The 13,692-nt window shown below is 36.1% G+C and overlaps 1 protein-coding gene across 1 annotated transcript; it reads left to right on the forward strand.

Annotated features, from left to right (window-relative positions):
- The first annotated feature begins 9,696 nt into the window (after positions 1–9,696).
- LOC103722878 (UDP-arabinopyranose mutase 1) lies at positions 9,697–13,624 on the forward strand. Its single transcript, XM_008813584.6, has 4 exons — positions 9,697–10,148; positions 12,161–12,411; positions 12,505–12,673; positions 13,077–13,624. The coding sequence occupies exons 1-4, from the start codon at positions 9,822–9,824 to the stop codon at positions 13,413–13,415; spliced, it is 1,086 nt and encodes a 361-aa protein (XP_008811806.4). The 5' UTR covers positions 9,697–9,821; the 3' UTR covers positions 13,416–13,624.
- The last annotated feature ends 68 nt before the right edge of the window (positions 13,625–13,692 follow it).

The raw sequence follows: 13,692 nt of genomic DNA on the forward strand, positions 1-13,692 counted from the left end.
ACCAGATGGCGACTCTACCGAGCAAACCAGACAGGGAGCATACGATCCCCATATTTAATCGATGCCCGTACGTTTCGAACCTAGGCCACTCCGGTGGAATCTTAGCTCCGTTCCAACCGTGCTACTACCTCAGTAGTACCATAATCTCTCCCTCGATCTCTGATCCTTGTAATTTGTTGCACCGTTAACTTTCTATATTTCTCGCTAGTTTTCGTGTGGTAAGTCGATGTGGTTTCTTTATGTGATCTCGGTATCACAGAACACCGTAACGTGCGAAGGATGCTCCGCGATGCCGTAACTTCTCTCTCCATCACTTCCGTTAACTTCTCTCGATATCCATTTTTATTTAATATATATATATATATATATATATATATATATATATATATATATATATATATATATATGGGTTCATATTTATCAGAATTTAGACATGACGAACGTATTGAGTTTTAATAGAATTTGATCTCGATGAAACGTCATAAATTATAGAGTAGATGGCTGGCACTCTTATGATTTAGAAAATAAAATCAGATGAAGAAGAAATATTTGTAAATAAAAAATCACATATTTCATTGTCACTTTTATTTTTTTATTTAAGAATAAAATTATAGAAATTGAGAAAAAAATATGTTGTCATTATTATTTTTTATTTTTTATTTTTCATTTTTAATGTTATTTCTACTATTTCTTAAAAAAGATAAAAGAAAGCATGCTTTCAATATTTTCAAAAATAAAAAATTTATGTTAATTGCATCTACTATAACCATAACTTCCTGCTACTGCTACCGCCACCAACTCCACCATACAAAAGCTAGCTCAAAATTAAATGAACATGTTCAATTTTGGCTCTACCATAGAATAAGGCAAGCTTGAGGCCTAGCTTAGTCGCATTTGTAAGAAAATATAAAATATATAAATAAATCTACCTTATCCTATTAGCTTAAGCTTGTAGAATAAGTGGTGATTTTAACATGGTATTAGAGCAGAGGTCCTGAGTTCGAACCCCGGGCCCACCCATTAAAGGAAAGTCCGGCCCACATGTGAGGGAGAGTGTAAGAAAATATAAAATATATAAATAAATCTACCTTATCCTATTAGCTTAAGCTTGTAGGATAAGTGGTGATTTCAACAGCGTTTAGCTCATTTACACCGAGAGGTAGCTAGTCGCATAGTTTGTAAAGACAAAACGAGTTCTATCCCATGCTCAATATGGCATTTTTGGCAGCACCCATAAGATAAAACGCTGTCCTTATGGGCAACTTTTTTATTGGAAGGACATGCAAATGAGAGCTAGTTAATGATGACAATGAGGATTTAAATCGAAGAAGATCAACTTGGAAGGAGAACCTTGCAACAGAAACACTGGAGTTGATGATGGCAACCGAGCCGGGGCTTCACCATATGGCCTTCAGGGAAGTTCTAATTAAGAACTCCATTATTGATCCATGCAATCCTTGCTTGGTTTTGGTAGGCTTTCAGTCTCATCATCTACTAGGCTCTTGTTGTTTCAGTGGTAGGTTAGACATATTATATGCAAGTGATATGCCACATTTTCTTTCTAAGATGGAAGCTCTTTTAGCGACGCTTTTTACGAGCGTCTGGCAGATTTCTTTTCTACTTTCGTATTATCGATGCTTTTGTGACGCTTTCTAAAGCATCGGCAATAAAATTACTAATGCTTATAAGCGTCGATATATGCTCTAAAAAGTATCGAAAAAAGTTTAGTATTTTTTTTATTTTTTATTTTTTAAAAATAACAATAGAATCGCCGCCAACATTTCAAATGAAATGATGACGGAAATATATCCAGGTCAATCAGTCAGCAGATACTGGCAAAAACTAGAACTAAAGACTCCATGGCTAGACTAAAGAAAAGGTTTAGTAGTTCTTAACAAGTCTTGCCAATATTGAGCCTTGGCATGAGTTTTTAGTTAGGATGTTTGAAGTGGAATGCTCAACTAATGTAATGTTTTCTTGGCCTGATTTTTACACTCCAAGCTTGAGCCCAAAATTAAATTTAGTTCTGGATGGCACGCGACGGATGAGGTTATGATGCATCGACTTAGAATTGATCGTGGAGCGAAAATGTTAGAAATTTGGACTCCATGTAAGGTTATACTAGACAATACAAGCATTAAGCACATCAGAGTGTTCCTTCGTAAGAAAACATATCAAAGTAGACTCGATCAAAGCCATGTTAGGCTGTAGAGGATTGACCCATCCTGCATCTGTATGTCAGCTAGACCCTGGTCTCCACAAGATGATTAGAATTGCTCCATAAGTGCTATATTTAAACTTACATCATGACAAGCTTAAGCGTTGATCAAGCCAAAACCTTTTGTAAGACCAAGTCTAGCCTTCTTTGCTCGCCACTCATGGTAAGAGCTAGTGCAATATATGGCAATTGATTTAGTCGTTTAATGTATTAATTTCTACGGTCGAAGTTTGGGTGTAGCATTAGATTTATCAATAAACTACACTTTGATTAAAACAAACTGAACAACTAGCAACTGATTGAAACTTTGTTTATTCATGTCAAAGTCCGGCATCAAACAAGATTTCCAGGAAGCTAACAGCTAATTCTTTCTTAAAATTTTAAGAACATGCGTCAAAACTGAAGCACTCGAAAGGAGAACCAAATGCAACTCCTCACCCTAAAGTTTTTGAGTGGCAAAAGCTAATACTCGGGTCATTGTCTAGCTGTGGATACCTCACTTTTTGTCTTTGGCTTAGGCTCTAAGTGCGTAGTTTCCTTCTTGCTATGGGTTGACCCTGGGAGCAGTTCTAGCCCCCTTCCAGTTTCCACGAGTGCGGAGACAGAATTTAAACGCAGGACTTCTGCTATGATACTATGTTAAAATTACTACTTGTCCCAAAAGCTTAAGTTTATAGGATGAGATAGATTTATTCATATATTTTATATTTTCTTACACTATCAAATGAAATTTTATGTGTTTACATAAAAGCTAATAGTATAATTGATTGGAAGACATCTTATGTGGAAAATCATACAAGATCTATCAATTGAGATTTTATATATTTACAGAGAAGCTAATAGTATAGTTTATTGGAAGATATCTTATGTGGTAAATCATACAAGATTTATGTTAAAAATTTCTTCAGTAGTTCTTTCCATTTAGTGATTTTTATTTTTTGATTCTACCGGTATATTTATTCTCGATAAATTTAAATCATCCAATTTATCAAAAGAAGAAAAAATTGTGGTTGGCTATTACTAAGCAATGCACATTAATGAAAAAAAGATGACAAATAAAATAGAAGGCATTGTACAGACGACAGTGTGTCACAAATGGATGCATTCCACCTACCTTTGACATCTTAACAACTCCATGGCCCACACGACCACTCCTTTGTATGCATGTCTCTAACCAAGTGGCATACAGCCTTCAAAATGTTGTTTCAAAAAAGAATTAAAAGTTTGGCCGAGATTATTGGCTTTATGTAGCAAGCATGGGAAATTTTACTTGACATGTGTATCACGTTTGCCGCCAGCCTAAGTTTATTAAGAATTAGTGTGACTTTTCCTGTTCAAATTATGGGAGCACAAAGAAAAAGGAGGCTAAGGAATTATCACTTGGTCACATAAATTTTATTGCAGAATGAAAGAAAATTTACAAGGGAAAGAAAAGAAAAGAATGTGAAGTATATTGAAAATAAAAACAGCCATGTAGAAGATTTCAATTTCCCCAAAGACAACCCCTTTTTGACTATGAGGTTGAGCGAGAAACAAAGCTGAAGGACCCATAGCACCCCTCCTTTTGAGTCTCCTGGCTGCAGAAAGAAGAGCTTCGAAACAGAGTGCAGGTAAGGGAAGAAATGAACTTCCAATTAATTGGAAAAAGTCTTGACAACTTTAAAATTCCTCTTTAAGTTGTTCAAGAGTTCTGCAAATGCTGCAAACACCTTCTGATGACAAAAAAAGAAGAACGGACCAACCAGATGTTTTGAGGTTGAAGTTGATGTAGACGGGGACCGCCTCTGTTGTCTTATTGAAAGTAACAATTCAACGAGCTAATGCGTGCGCCAAGTGGGATCCTTTGGCCGCGTCAAGTCATTTCAAAAGAAATTTTTGGGAGTGATGAGAGAGTTCAATTCAACTTTTGTGACTTCGCCAGTGATCAGATATTTCAGAGTTTGTGTAAGTATATCTCAATGTAAAAGAAAAAAAAAAGTACAAGAAGGAAAAAAAAAAAAAGGGTACCATTTAACAGGGCATCTAAATCCCGGCTGACTACGAAGATCTAAATATTATGTTTATGGTCTGTTTTTTAATAAAAAATTAAAATATAACATATTTCGAATTATTTGTCACATACGAGACTACCCAAACCATAGTTTCATTAGTCTCTTTATAAATATATTTGGCTAGATAATGTTTTCATCTAGTATAGCCCATATATTTTGAAGCAATGAGTAGTAACCATTTATGTCATTGGTGCACTTCTGGATTCATATTTGTGCTATGCCTTCATCAGCGGTAGCTGTGGTGTGAGTCGAAAAATGACTACCAAATGATAGGTTTCAAACTTACGTTGGCATTGTTTGAATTTTTCTTTGTTTTTTCTTTCCTAAACTTTGATTGCCGTGATATGCTACCAACTGTCACATTGGTAGTCCCAATATTGACCCACTAACGAAAGGTAAAGTCCCCACTTTACGTGCCAGTTGGAACACGGCAGCATATGAAATTAGTGTCGGATAACAAACCTGGACCAGAATTTAGAAATGGATGGCTCATGTGTAGAGTGAGGGTGCCATTAGATCCCCCAAATTAAGAATCTCTTCCTTCTTGAAAAAAAGAAGTCCAGTAGTAAATGTATAATATAATGATACTGGATTGTTAATTCTTGAAAACCATGCTTCAACAACCCTTGATTATGGGCCTAGTGAAAATGTACCCATTTATTTGTGTGTGTATGTCTTAGATTGGCAAAGATTCCAACCCCACCGCCTATTAGAGTTGCAAGTGAATTAAATCGGCCGCTTCCAATTTGAGACTACCCCGAAAATTCATCTAGTCCAACCACAACCAAAATTGTTCGGATTACGCTTGGAATTGGAAAGATACCCATTTTGGGTATGGATTGGAGCTAGATTGTTAGATTTTGATTTTGAGCCCGAAATGAACCAATTCGAAACTAGTATACTGTATATTTCAAAACGCTCCTCGAATATAAAAATTGGTCTTCTTCCCGTGATATGATTTTTTAGTGATTTTTGTTGGTGATTATAATTATGTGTGATTACCAATCTCTATGTAGAATATATTTTCATTGATGTCTATATATTGCTTACTATTATTTTATTGTATAATATGTTTAAGATGTAATCAAGTAATATATATATATATATATATATATATATATATATATATGTTTGTTATAATTCATGTTCGGATTATTTATTATCCAATTTGATATGAGAAATTTAATGGATTGATAAAATTAATGTTATATCCATTTCAATCCAATCTGAAGGAAATTGGATTAGAATTGGGTTCAGTTTTTTGAGTCGATTCAAATATGGATTGGGTTTTGGTTTTGTTCATCCCCAATCCAATCCGACTCTCTTGTAGCCCTGCCCTCTACTGGATACTCGCATCTCTCTCCACCTTGGTCAGAAAGGTCCCCAAATAAATCAAGACTAATGTTCATAGAGCAGAGGGATCCAAAAGGAGGTTCGGTATCTTTCGAAATCAAACCCATGCCCCCTTGCCTCAAGCGGCAATGAATTCTACAATCTAAGTTAAAGTTCAATAATAGATTCAAGGGTTGGACTTTGTGAGGCTAATTTCAACATAAATGATACTAGTTAGATTAAAATCTATTATAATCATCCACGTATTCTTTTTAGTTGTCCCTATAATTGCGTTGTGGAATTCGTGAATGTGAGTCTTTGGCATACTAGCTAATGCTAGTTGGGTGACCACGCATCTAAGACTAATATTCTGCATGGTTGTTTGCCTCCACACGTAACGTTCAAAGTCTTCAACCAGTGGAAATCTACCACCACATCTATATGGAAAAGTTCGCATGTGGACTCAATTTCTTCGAAGCATAACACCACGTTCCTCGACGCCCCCCTCTAGATCTATTAGCAAAAAAGCAAGCATGAATAATTCAGCCATAGAAAGTTGACCATGCCAATCACATCAATGGCCAGCTAAGGCATGAAAAATCTCTCTAATGTTTATATTTATTACAATTTTATTCAATAATTTGCAAAATTTATATTTTTATTCAATTAAATAAACGGTATCAGTGAAAATATTTACATCATATGAAAAGTTGAAATTTTTCTTAGATTGAGAGAAGAATATACATATTTTCTTGTGCCCTTACATGTTATGTCACTTAAGATTATTTTAATTATTTTTAAATTTTTTTCTGATGTGATATTTGGGTTTCATTTAAGATTAATGGTTTATCTAATGTAGCATTGAGTTATAAGTTAAAGTATTGAATAAAAAAAATTTGAGGAGGGTAAGCGTAGGTTTTTCAAACTATTAGGTGTAAGTATAATTTATCTCTAAACTCGAAAGAGTTTTTGTAATTTACTTTTAAAAAAACATATGGAGCCTATGTTATATGAAAAAATCAGGCATAAATTTTGTACCTACATACGAACCATGGGGTGAAACTTTACTCTAAACCCTAAGAAAGTAATTTTTTAAAAACAAATTAGTTATAGTACACATGCATATGTACAAATATTTACATAAGAAAAAGAGTCTTTTTTTTTTTCCAACAAAGAACTAGAAAAAAGATAACCAAAAGTAGCTATTTACAATATTGCTTCATTAGAGGCATGTTCTTTTCTAAATTTCAAACTATTTCCTTTTTTTCTTGCTACAGCAAACCATTTCCTTTTTTCGCTAAAATCAAACCATTTCCTTCAACGCCGAAGGAAAATATGTTTTAATTGTTAATATCTACCAAACTTGATGTAAAGTTATACTATTGCTCGATTAGATGCATATTCTTTTCTTAAACTCCAAACCATTGCCTTCAGTGTTAAAAAGGAAAAAATATATATATGTATCTCGACCTAATGCCTACCAAACTTGGCCTAAATTTTGTCTAATAGCTACAACACTTGATTCTTGAATGCAGATTAATTGGGCTTTGGCCTAGTAATCAATATATTACTGCTCTTAAAAGATAAATACATTAATTATCAAAAGAAAAAAATGGTAAAGACATCTATAAATAAGTACAGAATTCTATAAGCCGGATTCCATATCGGTACTGCACTAGCACAATATCAGTACGATATAATGTAGAATTTTTTTGGCATACAGAATATCGGTATGCCATTCATATTGAGTATCAGTATCGAACTGTGTATTTTTTGTATCATTTAGTTTGGACTGATATAATATATTATGATTATAATGCTTAAAATTGGGCGGTGCTAATTAAGCGCGTATGAGTTGTCTCTCCAATTGCCCGCTCCGTTTGGCAGTAAACTGCTGTCCCTACTTTCCAGCCCATTTATAGTTGATGGACCACTTAATATATTGATACCACACAGTGTAAATGGAATAAATTATTTAATGTATGATTTCAAATACCGTTGTCCATCAGCTTAAAATATTTCGGTGAAGAACCTTTATGGCAATAATGATACGGATTCCAACAGCTAGCCAAGTACCAAATTGACCGCATACGCCGGTGGACATGGGACCATGTGGCCGTCGGTGACGATGCTAGTTCTTTATAAATGCCGGTGGCAAGTTGACTGTAGCTGGAACTACGAGACAACGCCTTGCGGGTTCGTGGAGATTAATACCAATTTCGGTATAAGGTTAAATCGCCGACCAACCAGCATTACTGTTAGCTTTCTTAAAAACATACGTCACCTCATAAAAAAATAGAGCGGAAGCCATCACCAACAATCATGTATTAATAAATCAGAACATCTCCGCACCTCGTGGACTTGATAACTATCTAATATGGAAGCATTTAGGTAATTTTTTTATATATATCAAGTCTTCCCACGTAGGGCTGGTCTAATTTTTAAGCAACTGAGATGGTCACCTAAGGCTTCGGCCCAAAAATTATCCACCACAGAAAAAATCTCAAAGATAAAATAGAAAGAAAAAATGCCTCTCGTAGTGAGTTTGCTTTAGGCCGACCCACTGCGAGAAAAACCTCAAAAATACAATGAAAAGAAAAAAGACTCTTTTTAGTGAGTTCGCCTTAAGCTTTCAAATGCATTGAGCCGCTCTTGTTCTCCTGCAACACGCAATTTGACTATAGAAACTATTGCCTCGTAAAGTTTAACTCCACTTGCTGCCACCAATGTGTTATTTGAAATTTTAATAACAAAATTGGCCCCTCAAAACTCTTCTTTATTATGTACATTTTCATCAAAATTGGTCTTAAAGAAACAAAAAAATAGTAGCTCCCAAGAGATAAAAACCAACTGAGAAAATACAATATTTGGCGGATGGATGTATAATCCCTTAGTGGTAAACTACAATCTCACGTAAATAGGATCTCTTTTTATGGAACTTGGTCATCCTAAAAACAATGAATGTTTCAATATAATTATTCCCGTATTTATATAATTTTTAGGATCAACTCATTGTTGCATAATAAAAATATCATTTCACCAAATAATTAACTTAATGCACTTTTACTTATCATTAGATGTAAACAAGTACAAGGGAAAACGTCAATGGAACTCTTCATAACAACTAAATGAACAGGTCCTACGATACCCACTTTCAATTACCTAAAGGTCTCCAATTGGTAGCAAATAGCGGTGCTCCCGGAGAAATTGGATTTCCACGCGGCTCTTTTGCCGACAAATGAAGCGGCATTAACGGGGTTCATTCCACCATGCAGGTGTGATGTAAAAAATACATAAATACTCTTTTAAATATTAAATTTTATCTAAATAATTTTTAAAAATTTATATTTGCTTATTTTGTTGCTCTATCTTTTTTTTTATTTATTTTTATATATTACCTACGCCATCTAACGATATTAAAAAATTAACAATTTTAAATTAAAATAAATAAAATATTCTTAATTAGTAGATATGTAAAAAAATATTTATACAACGATCGTGATGGTAGACAAAAAAATAATTTCAAAATTTTATTTTATTTTTAATTAAAATAGATATAGTTTTTATTCATAGTATTAGAAGAATCATCATATTAAAGATATTTGTAAAAAAATAGTGTTTTATAGTATAGAAATAAATATAAATTTTAGGTGATGTTCATGTAAATTTAAATTTTTAGAATAGTATTTAAAAAAGTAAACCAAAAAAAAGAATTCTAACAGTTATTGTCGTTTCATAGCATTTTTCGACCAGACATGAAGTTTTAGTGCGCAAGGCCCCTCAGACTCTGGATCCGCTCACCGGGAGGTAATTTCAGAACGCGTTGACGACGCGTCTGAAACACTAACAGAACTCAACACGCGTGCAAATACCAGCGACCGCGACCGAGTCGCTCGTCCCGGACAAATCTCAGGTGCGGACGTCCGCATAATCCTCCACCCATCTCGTCAAAGCCCGCGCCTTTTTACATGGTTGGATGATGACGCGTCTCCATGAGATACTGTATGCGGATTGGAAATTCTTCCGTGCCGCGCCCGCCGCCCCCGCACGTGCTGACACGTGCCGTGCTTCTTTTTATATGCAACCCGATGCTCTCTTCCTCCACCACTGCCTTCTTGTTCTTGGAGCGAAGAAAAGAGGCTGTTTTTTTTTTTTTGGTCCCTCTCTCTCTCCTCTCGTCCTCGTCTTCTCATCTCTCGATCTAGGAGAGAAAGACAACAATGGCGGGTTCCGCTTCGATCCCAAGCACGCCATTTCTGAAGGACGAGCTCGATATCGTGATCCCGACGATCCGGAACCTGGATTTCTTGGAGATGTGGAGGCCCTACTTCCAGCCGTACCACTTGATCATCGTTCAGGATGGGGATCCCTCGAAAACGATTAAAGTCCCCGAGGGGTTCGACTACGAACTGTACAACCGGAACGATATCAACCGGATCTTGGGTCCCAAGGCTTCCTGCATCTCCTTCAAGGACTCGGCTTGCCGCTGCTTCGGCTACATGGTCTCCAAGAAGAAGTACATCTTCACCATCGACGATGACTGCTTCGTGAGTGATCTCGTTTCTCCTTCCTTGGGGGTGGAGGGTTGTTGATTTCCTTTTTCTCGTGGGGTTTTGGGTCTGGGGTTTACATTTGGGGTGGGGATTTGGGGGAAACTTGGGCTCGGCAGTTACGGATCTTTTGTTGGATTTGGCGGATCTATATTGTGGGCCCGGTTGTGTTAATTTAGCGTAAAAAAGATCGCGTTTTGCAGAGGATTTCTCGTCCCCCCTCCTCCCCTCCCTTTTTTTAATTCTGCTCGTCCTTAAGAATTTTTTTGCTTACTGTTTTTTATGATATTGATTATGATCGTGATGTTAGGACTCAGGATGGGGAGAGAAATGCTTTTCTGACGAAATTAAAGAATATATATTTTATTGCATGCCTTATTTACATCGAAACCTTTGCAAATGGGTATTGCTGTCACAGATCTTTAGCTGTTTTTCCTTTTCTTATTTCTAATATAAAGTAAAGATCTTTAGCATCTTTTGCTCAATGATCTTTGTTTTAAATTTGCCTGATTTTTCTATTTAATCCTTACAAAAGTTTGTTTCTTAGATTGGATTTTTAAGTAAAAATGATCTCCTCCTGTTAGGTTGAAATCTGAGGCTGCTGCTGTTTTCCCCTTGAATGAAAAATGCGATCCAGAATAGTATGATGGACCTCTTTGAACGGGATTTGTTGACACTGCTTTTTACTGGTTTTACATCATTCTTTTCTGTTCTGCATTGTGATCTCTATGAGATATAGCTGAATTAAATTTACCCTGCAGTCTTAATAACCTTCCAAGCTCTTGCTGGCTTTATGGGTGGCTTCTTCGGATCAAGTGTCTTTTCCCTAGCTTAAACCGCTGTTAAGGTCTTTTTTGCAACTAGATAGTTATATGTTTTCATTAGGAATTTTGGCCAGCATGAGTTTGTTGGTTGTTTTGGTTCTCTGAATTGTCTAAGAATTGGAGCGTTTGTTACTGATAAACATTGATATTATTTCTTTTTTTATAAGAATTTTTATGTTCATAATCCATGGTTAAGTATGTGCCTTCAAACTGTCGTATATCTTTCTTATAAATAATCATAGTATTTCATTTGTTCTCTCATTGTGTTTTTTCTCTTTGTACGTTGAGATTTACTGCGCAACATTAGGCTGGTTGATCATAGTGTGTGCTTTTTTTATTGCGAATTTTTTGTTTGATGTCTGTTCTCTCATTTTTTGTCATATCTTTATTAGTATGTTTTCATTGTGTTTTGTTTTGGTTCTCTCACTGTGTTTGTTTTTTCTTATAAATAATCATAGTTTATGCTTTTTTTACCCATAAAAGCTTCATCTTCGTTCATATATGCACACTAAAGTTCTTATCAAACCGATGTTACATCCCCTTGAAATGGCCTGTCAGTGAATAGGCCAAAACTGTGTCATGAAAAACCTAATTCAGTGTGGACCAGCGGTGTCACTTGATGGCATGGGCAGTTAATTGACTCTTGACCTTAAGGCTGCATCTTGATTGATATGTCTGGCAACTTTTGGTCCAATTAGATTTTAGACTCTTGCCAGCATTTATCTTTCATGAAACCTACAAGTCAAATAATACCATCATGATCTATAGGATCCAGTTGTGATGTTGTTAGTTGAAATGTTTTTTATTGGTAATTGACTGATCATATTGCAGTTTGCTGCATGAACATGAAAACTTTATAAATTATGGTATTTGATTTTTGGATCTGAAATGACAAGCCAGTTTAACTGCATCTCCTTGGTTTGCATTTTCAGGATTGCTGATTTTGATATAATTGCAATTCATTGGCACGAATATTATTAATAACTGTATATAGACTGAAAAGATTGAATTACTTTTGGAAGAATGATGGTTGCATGTGTGACCCATGCGACCTTCATATACCTATGTTGCCTGGCTATCCTGTCTATATTTTTAAAATAGCAACATGATTAAGTTATGCATCTGCTTACAATAATTTGTTGGCCTAGCACACTAGATATAAACAACTGTATTATATTTCTGCAGGTTGCTAAGGATCCATCCGGCAAAGAGATCAATGCACTTGAGCAGCACATAAAGAATCTCCTCGCCCCTTCAACTCCCTTCTTCTTTAACACCCTTTATGATCCCTTCAGGGAGGGTGTAGACTTCGTTCGTGGATACCCTTTCAGCCTTCGAGAAGGTGTTGCAACTGCTGTTTCTCATGGACTTTGGCTCAACATTCCTGACTATGATGCTCCCACTCAGCTTGTCAAGCCTCGTGAGAGGAACACCAGGTAGCAAAGCATATAATGCTGGAGGACCCATTGGTTTATGATTGGTTGTTCAATCCAAACTTAATTGTTAAGTGGCTCTCTTTTGTTTATCAGGTACGTGGATGCAGTTCTTACAATCCCCAAGGGGACTTTGTTTCCAATGTGTGGGATGAATCTGGCTTTCGACCGTGAGCTGATCGGCCCTGCAATGTACTTTGGACTTATGGGTGATGGGCAGCCTATTGGGCGTTACGATGATATGTGGGCTGGTTGGTGTACCAAGGTCAGTAGCTCTATGTATAATGCATGACTCCTGTTTTCCTTTGCCAGTTTTGTAGAAGCTTGCTCATCAAGGCCCTGTTTGGTTAACAAGTTTAGTAAAACAGGTTTGCAATAAAAAAAAATGAATGCATTTTTCAAAAATAGCTGTTTGGTTGTTATCCTTAAAACCTGTTTTGCCAAAATTGATGTTATAAAACCTGAAAAATGAGTTGTATGAAAAAACAACTCCCTCCATTTTTCATCAAACAAGCGTTACAGGGAATCATGTTTTATGAGTTATGTCTTTTATCCAAACAGCTCCCTGAAGGTGTTAGAAACATTGGCATTTCTTCGTCCTGCTTAAAGGGGGGAAAAAAAACAATGCAAGTGTTTGTGCCTGTAACCTATAATTGGTGATATTGCAGGTGATCTGTGACCACTTGGGCTTGGGTGTGAAGACTGGATTACCCTACATCTGGCACAGCAAGGCCAGCAATCCTTTTGTGAACTTGAAAAAGGAATACAATGGTATCTTCTGGCAAGAAGAGCTGATTCCATTCTTCCAGTCTGCTGTCCTTTCAAAGGACTGCACCACCGTTCAGAAATGCTACATTGAATTGTCCAAGCAGGTAAGAGAAAAGCTCGGGAAGATTGATCCTTACTTCAACAAGCTTGCAGACGCCATGGTTACATGGATTGAGGCTTGGGACGAGCTCAACCCATCTGGAGCTGCTGCTGAAAAACCCAATGGCACAGCCAAGTGAAACGAAGTAGGCGGCAATATGGACATCTCTACCATTCCTTTATCCTATTAGTATTTATGGAGAAAAACCTTAGATGTTATTCTTATTGTTTTTTACAGATTACTTAATACTCTAAGCTTCCTTGTGAGGCTTGGGGTGTTTTTGCAGTTGGATATTGTAATCTTTTTCATACTTGGAGACAATAAAGTATTTTATGCTGTGCTTTTAAAGTCGGTCTGGGTTTTTCATGGACATGGTAGGGTGGTTTCTGAAATGATTTCATGCTATTGGTACGTGA

The sequence above is a fragment of the Phoenix dactylifera genome, chromosome 1 (genome assembly GCF_051530095.1).
Source record: "Phoenix dactylifera cultivar Ajwa chromosome 1, Ajwa_hap1_PhDact_Kaust_v1.1, whole genome shotgun sequence".
Classification (NCBI taxonomy): Eukaryota; Viridiplantae; Streptophyta; class Magnoliopsida; order Arecales; family Arecaceae; genus Phoenix; species Phoenix dactylifera.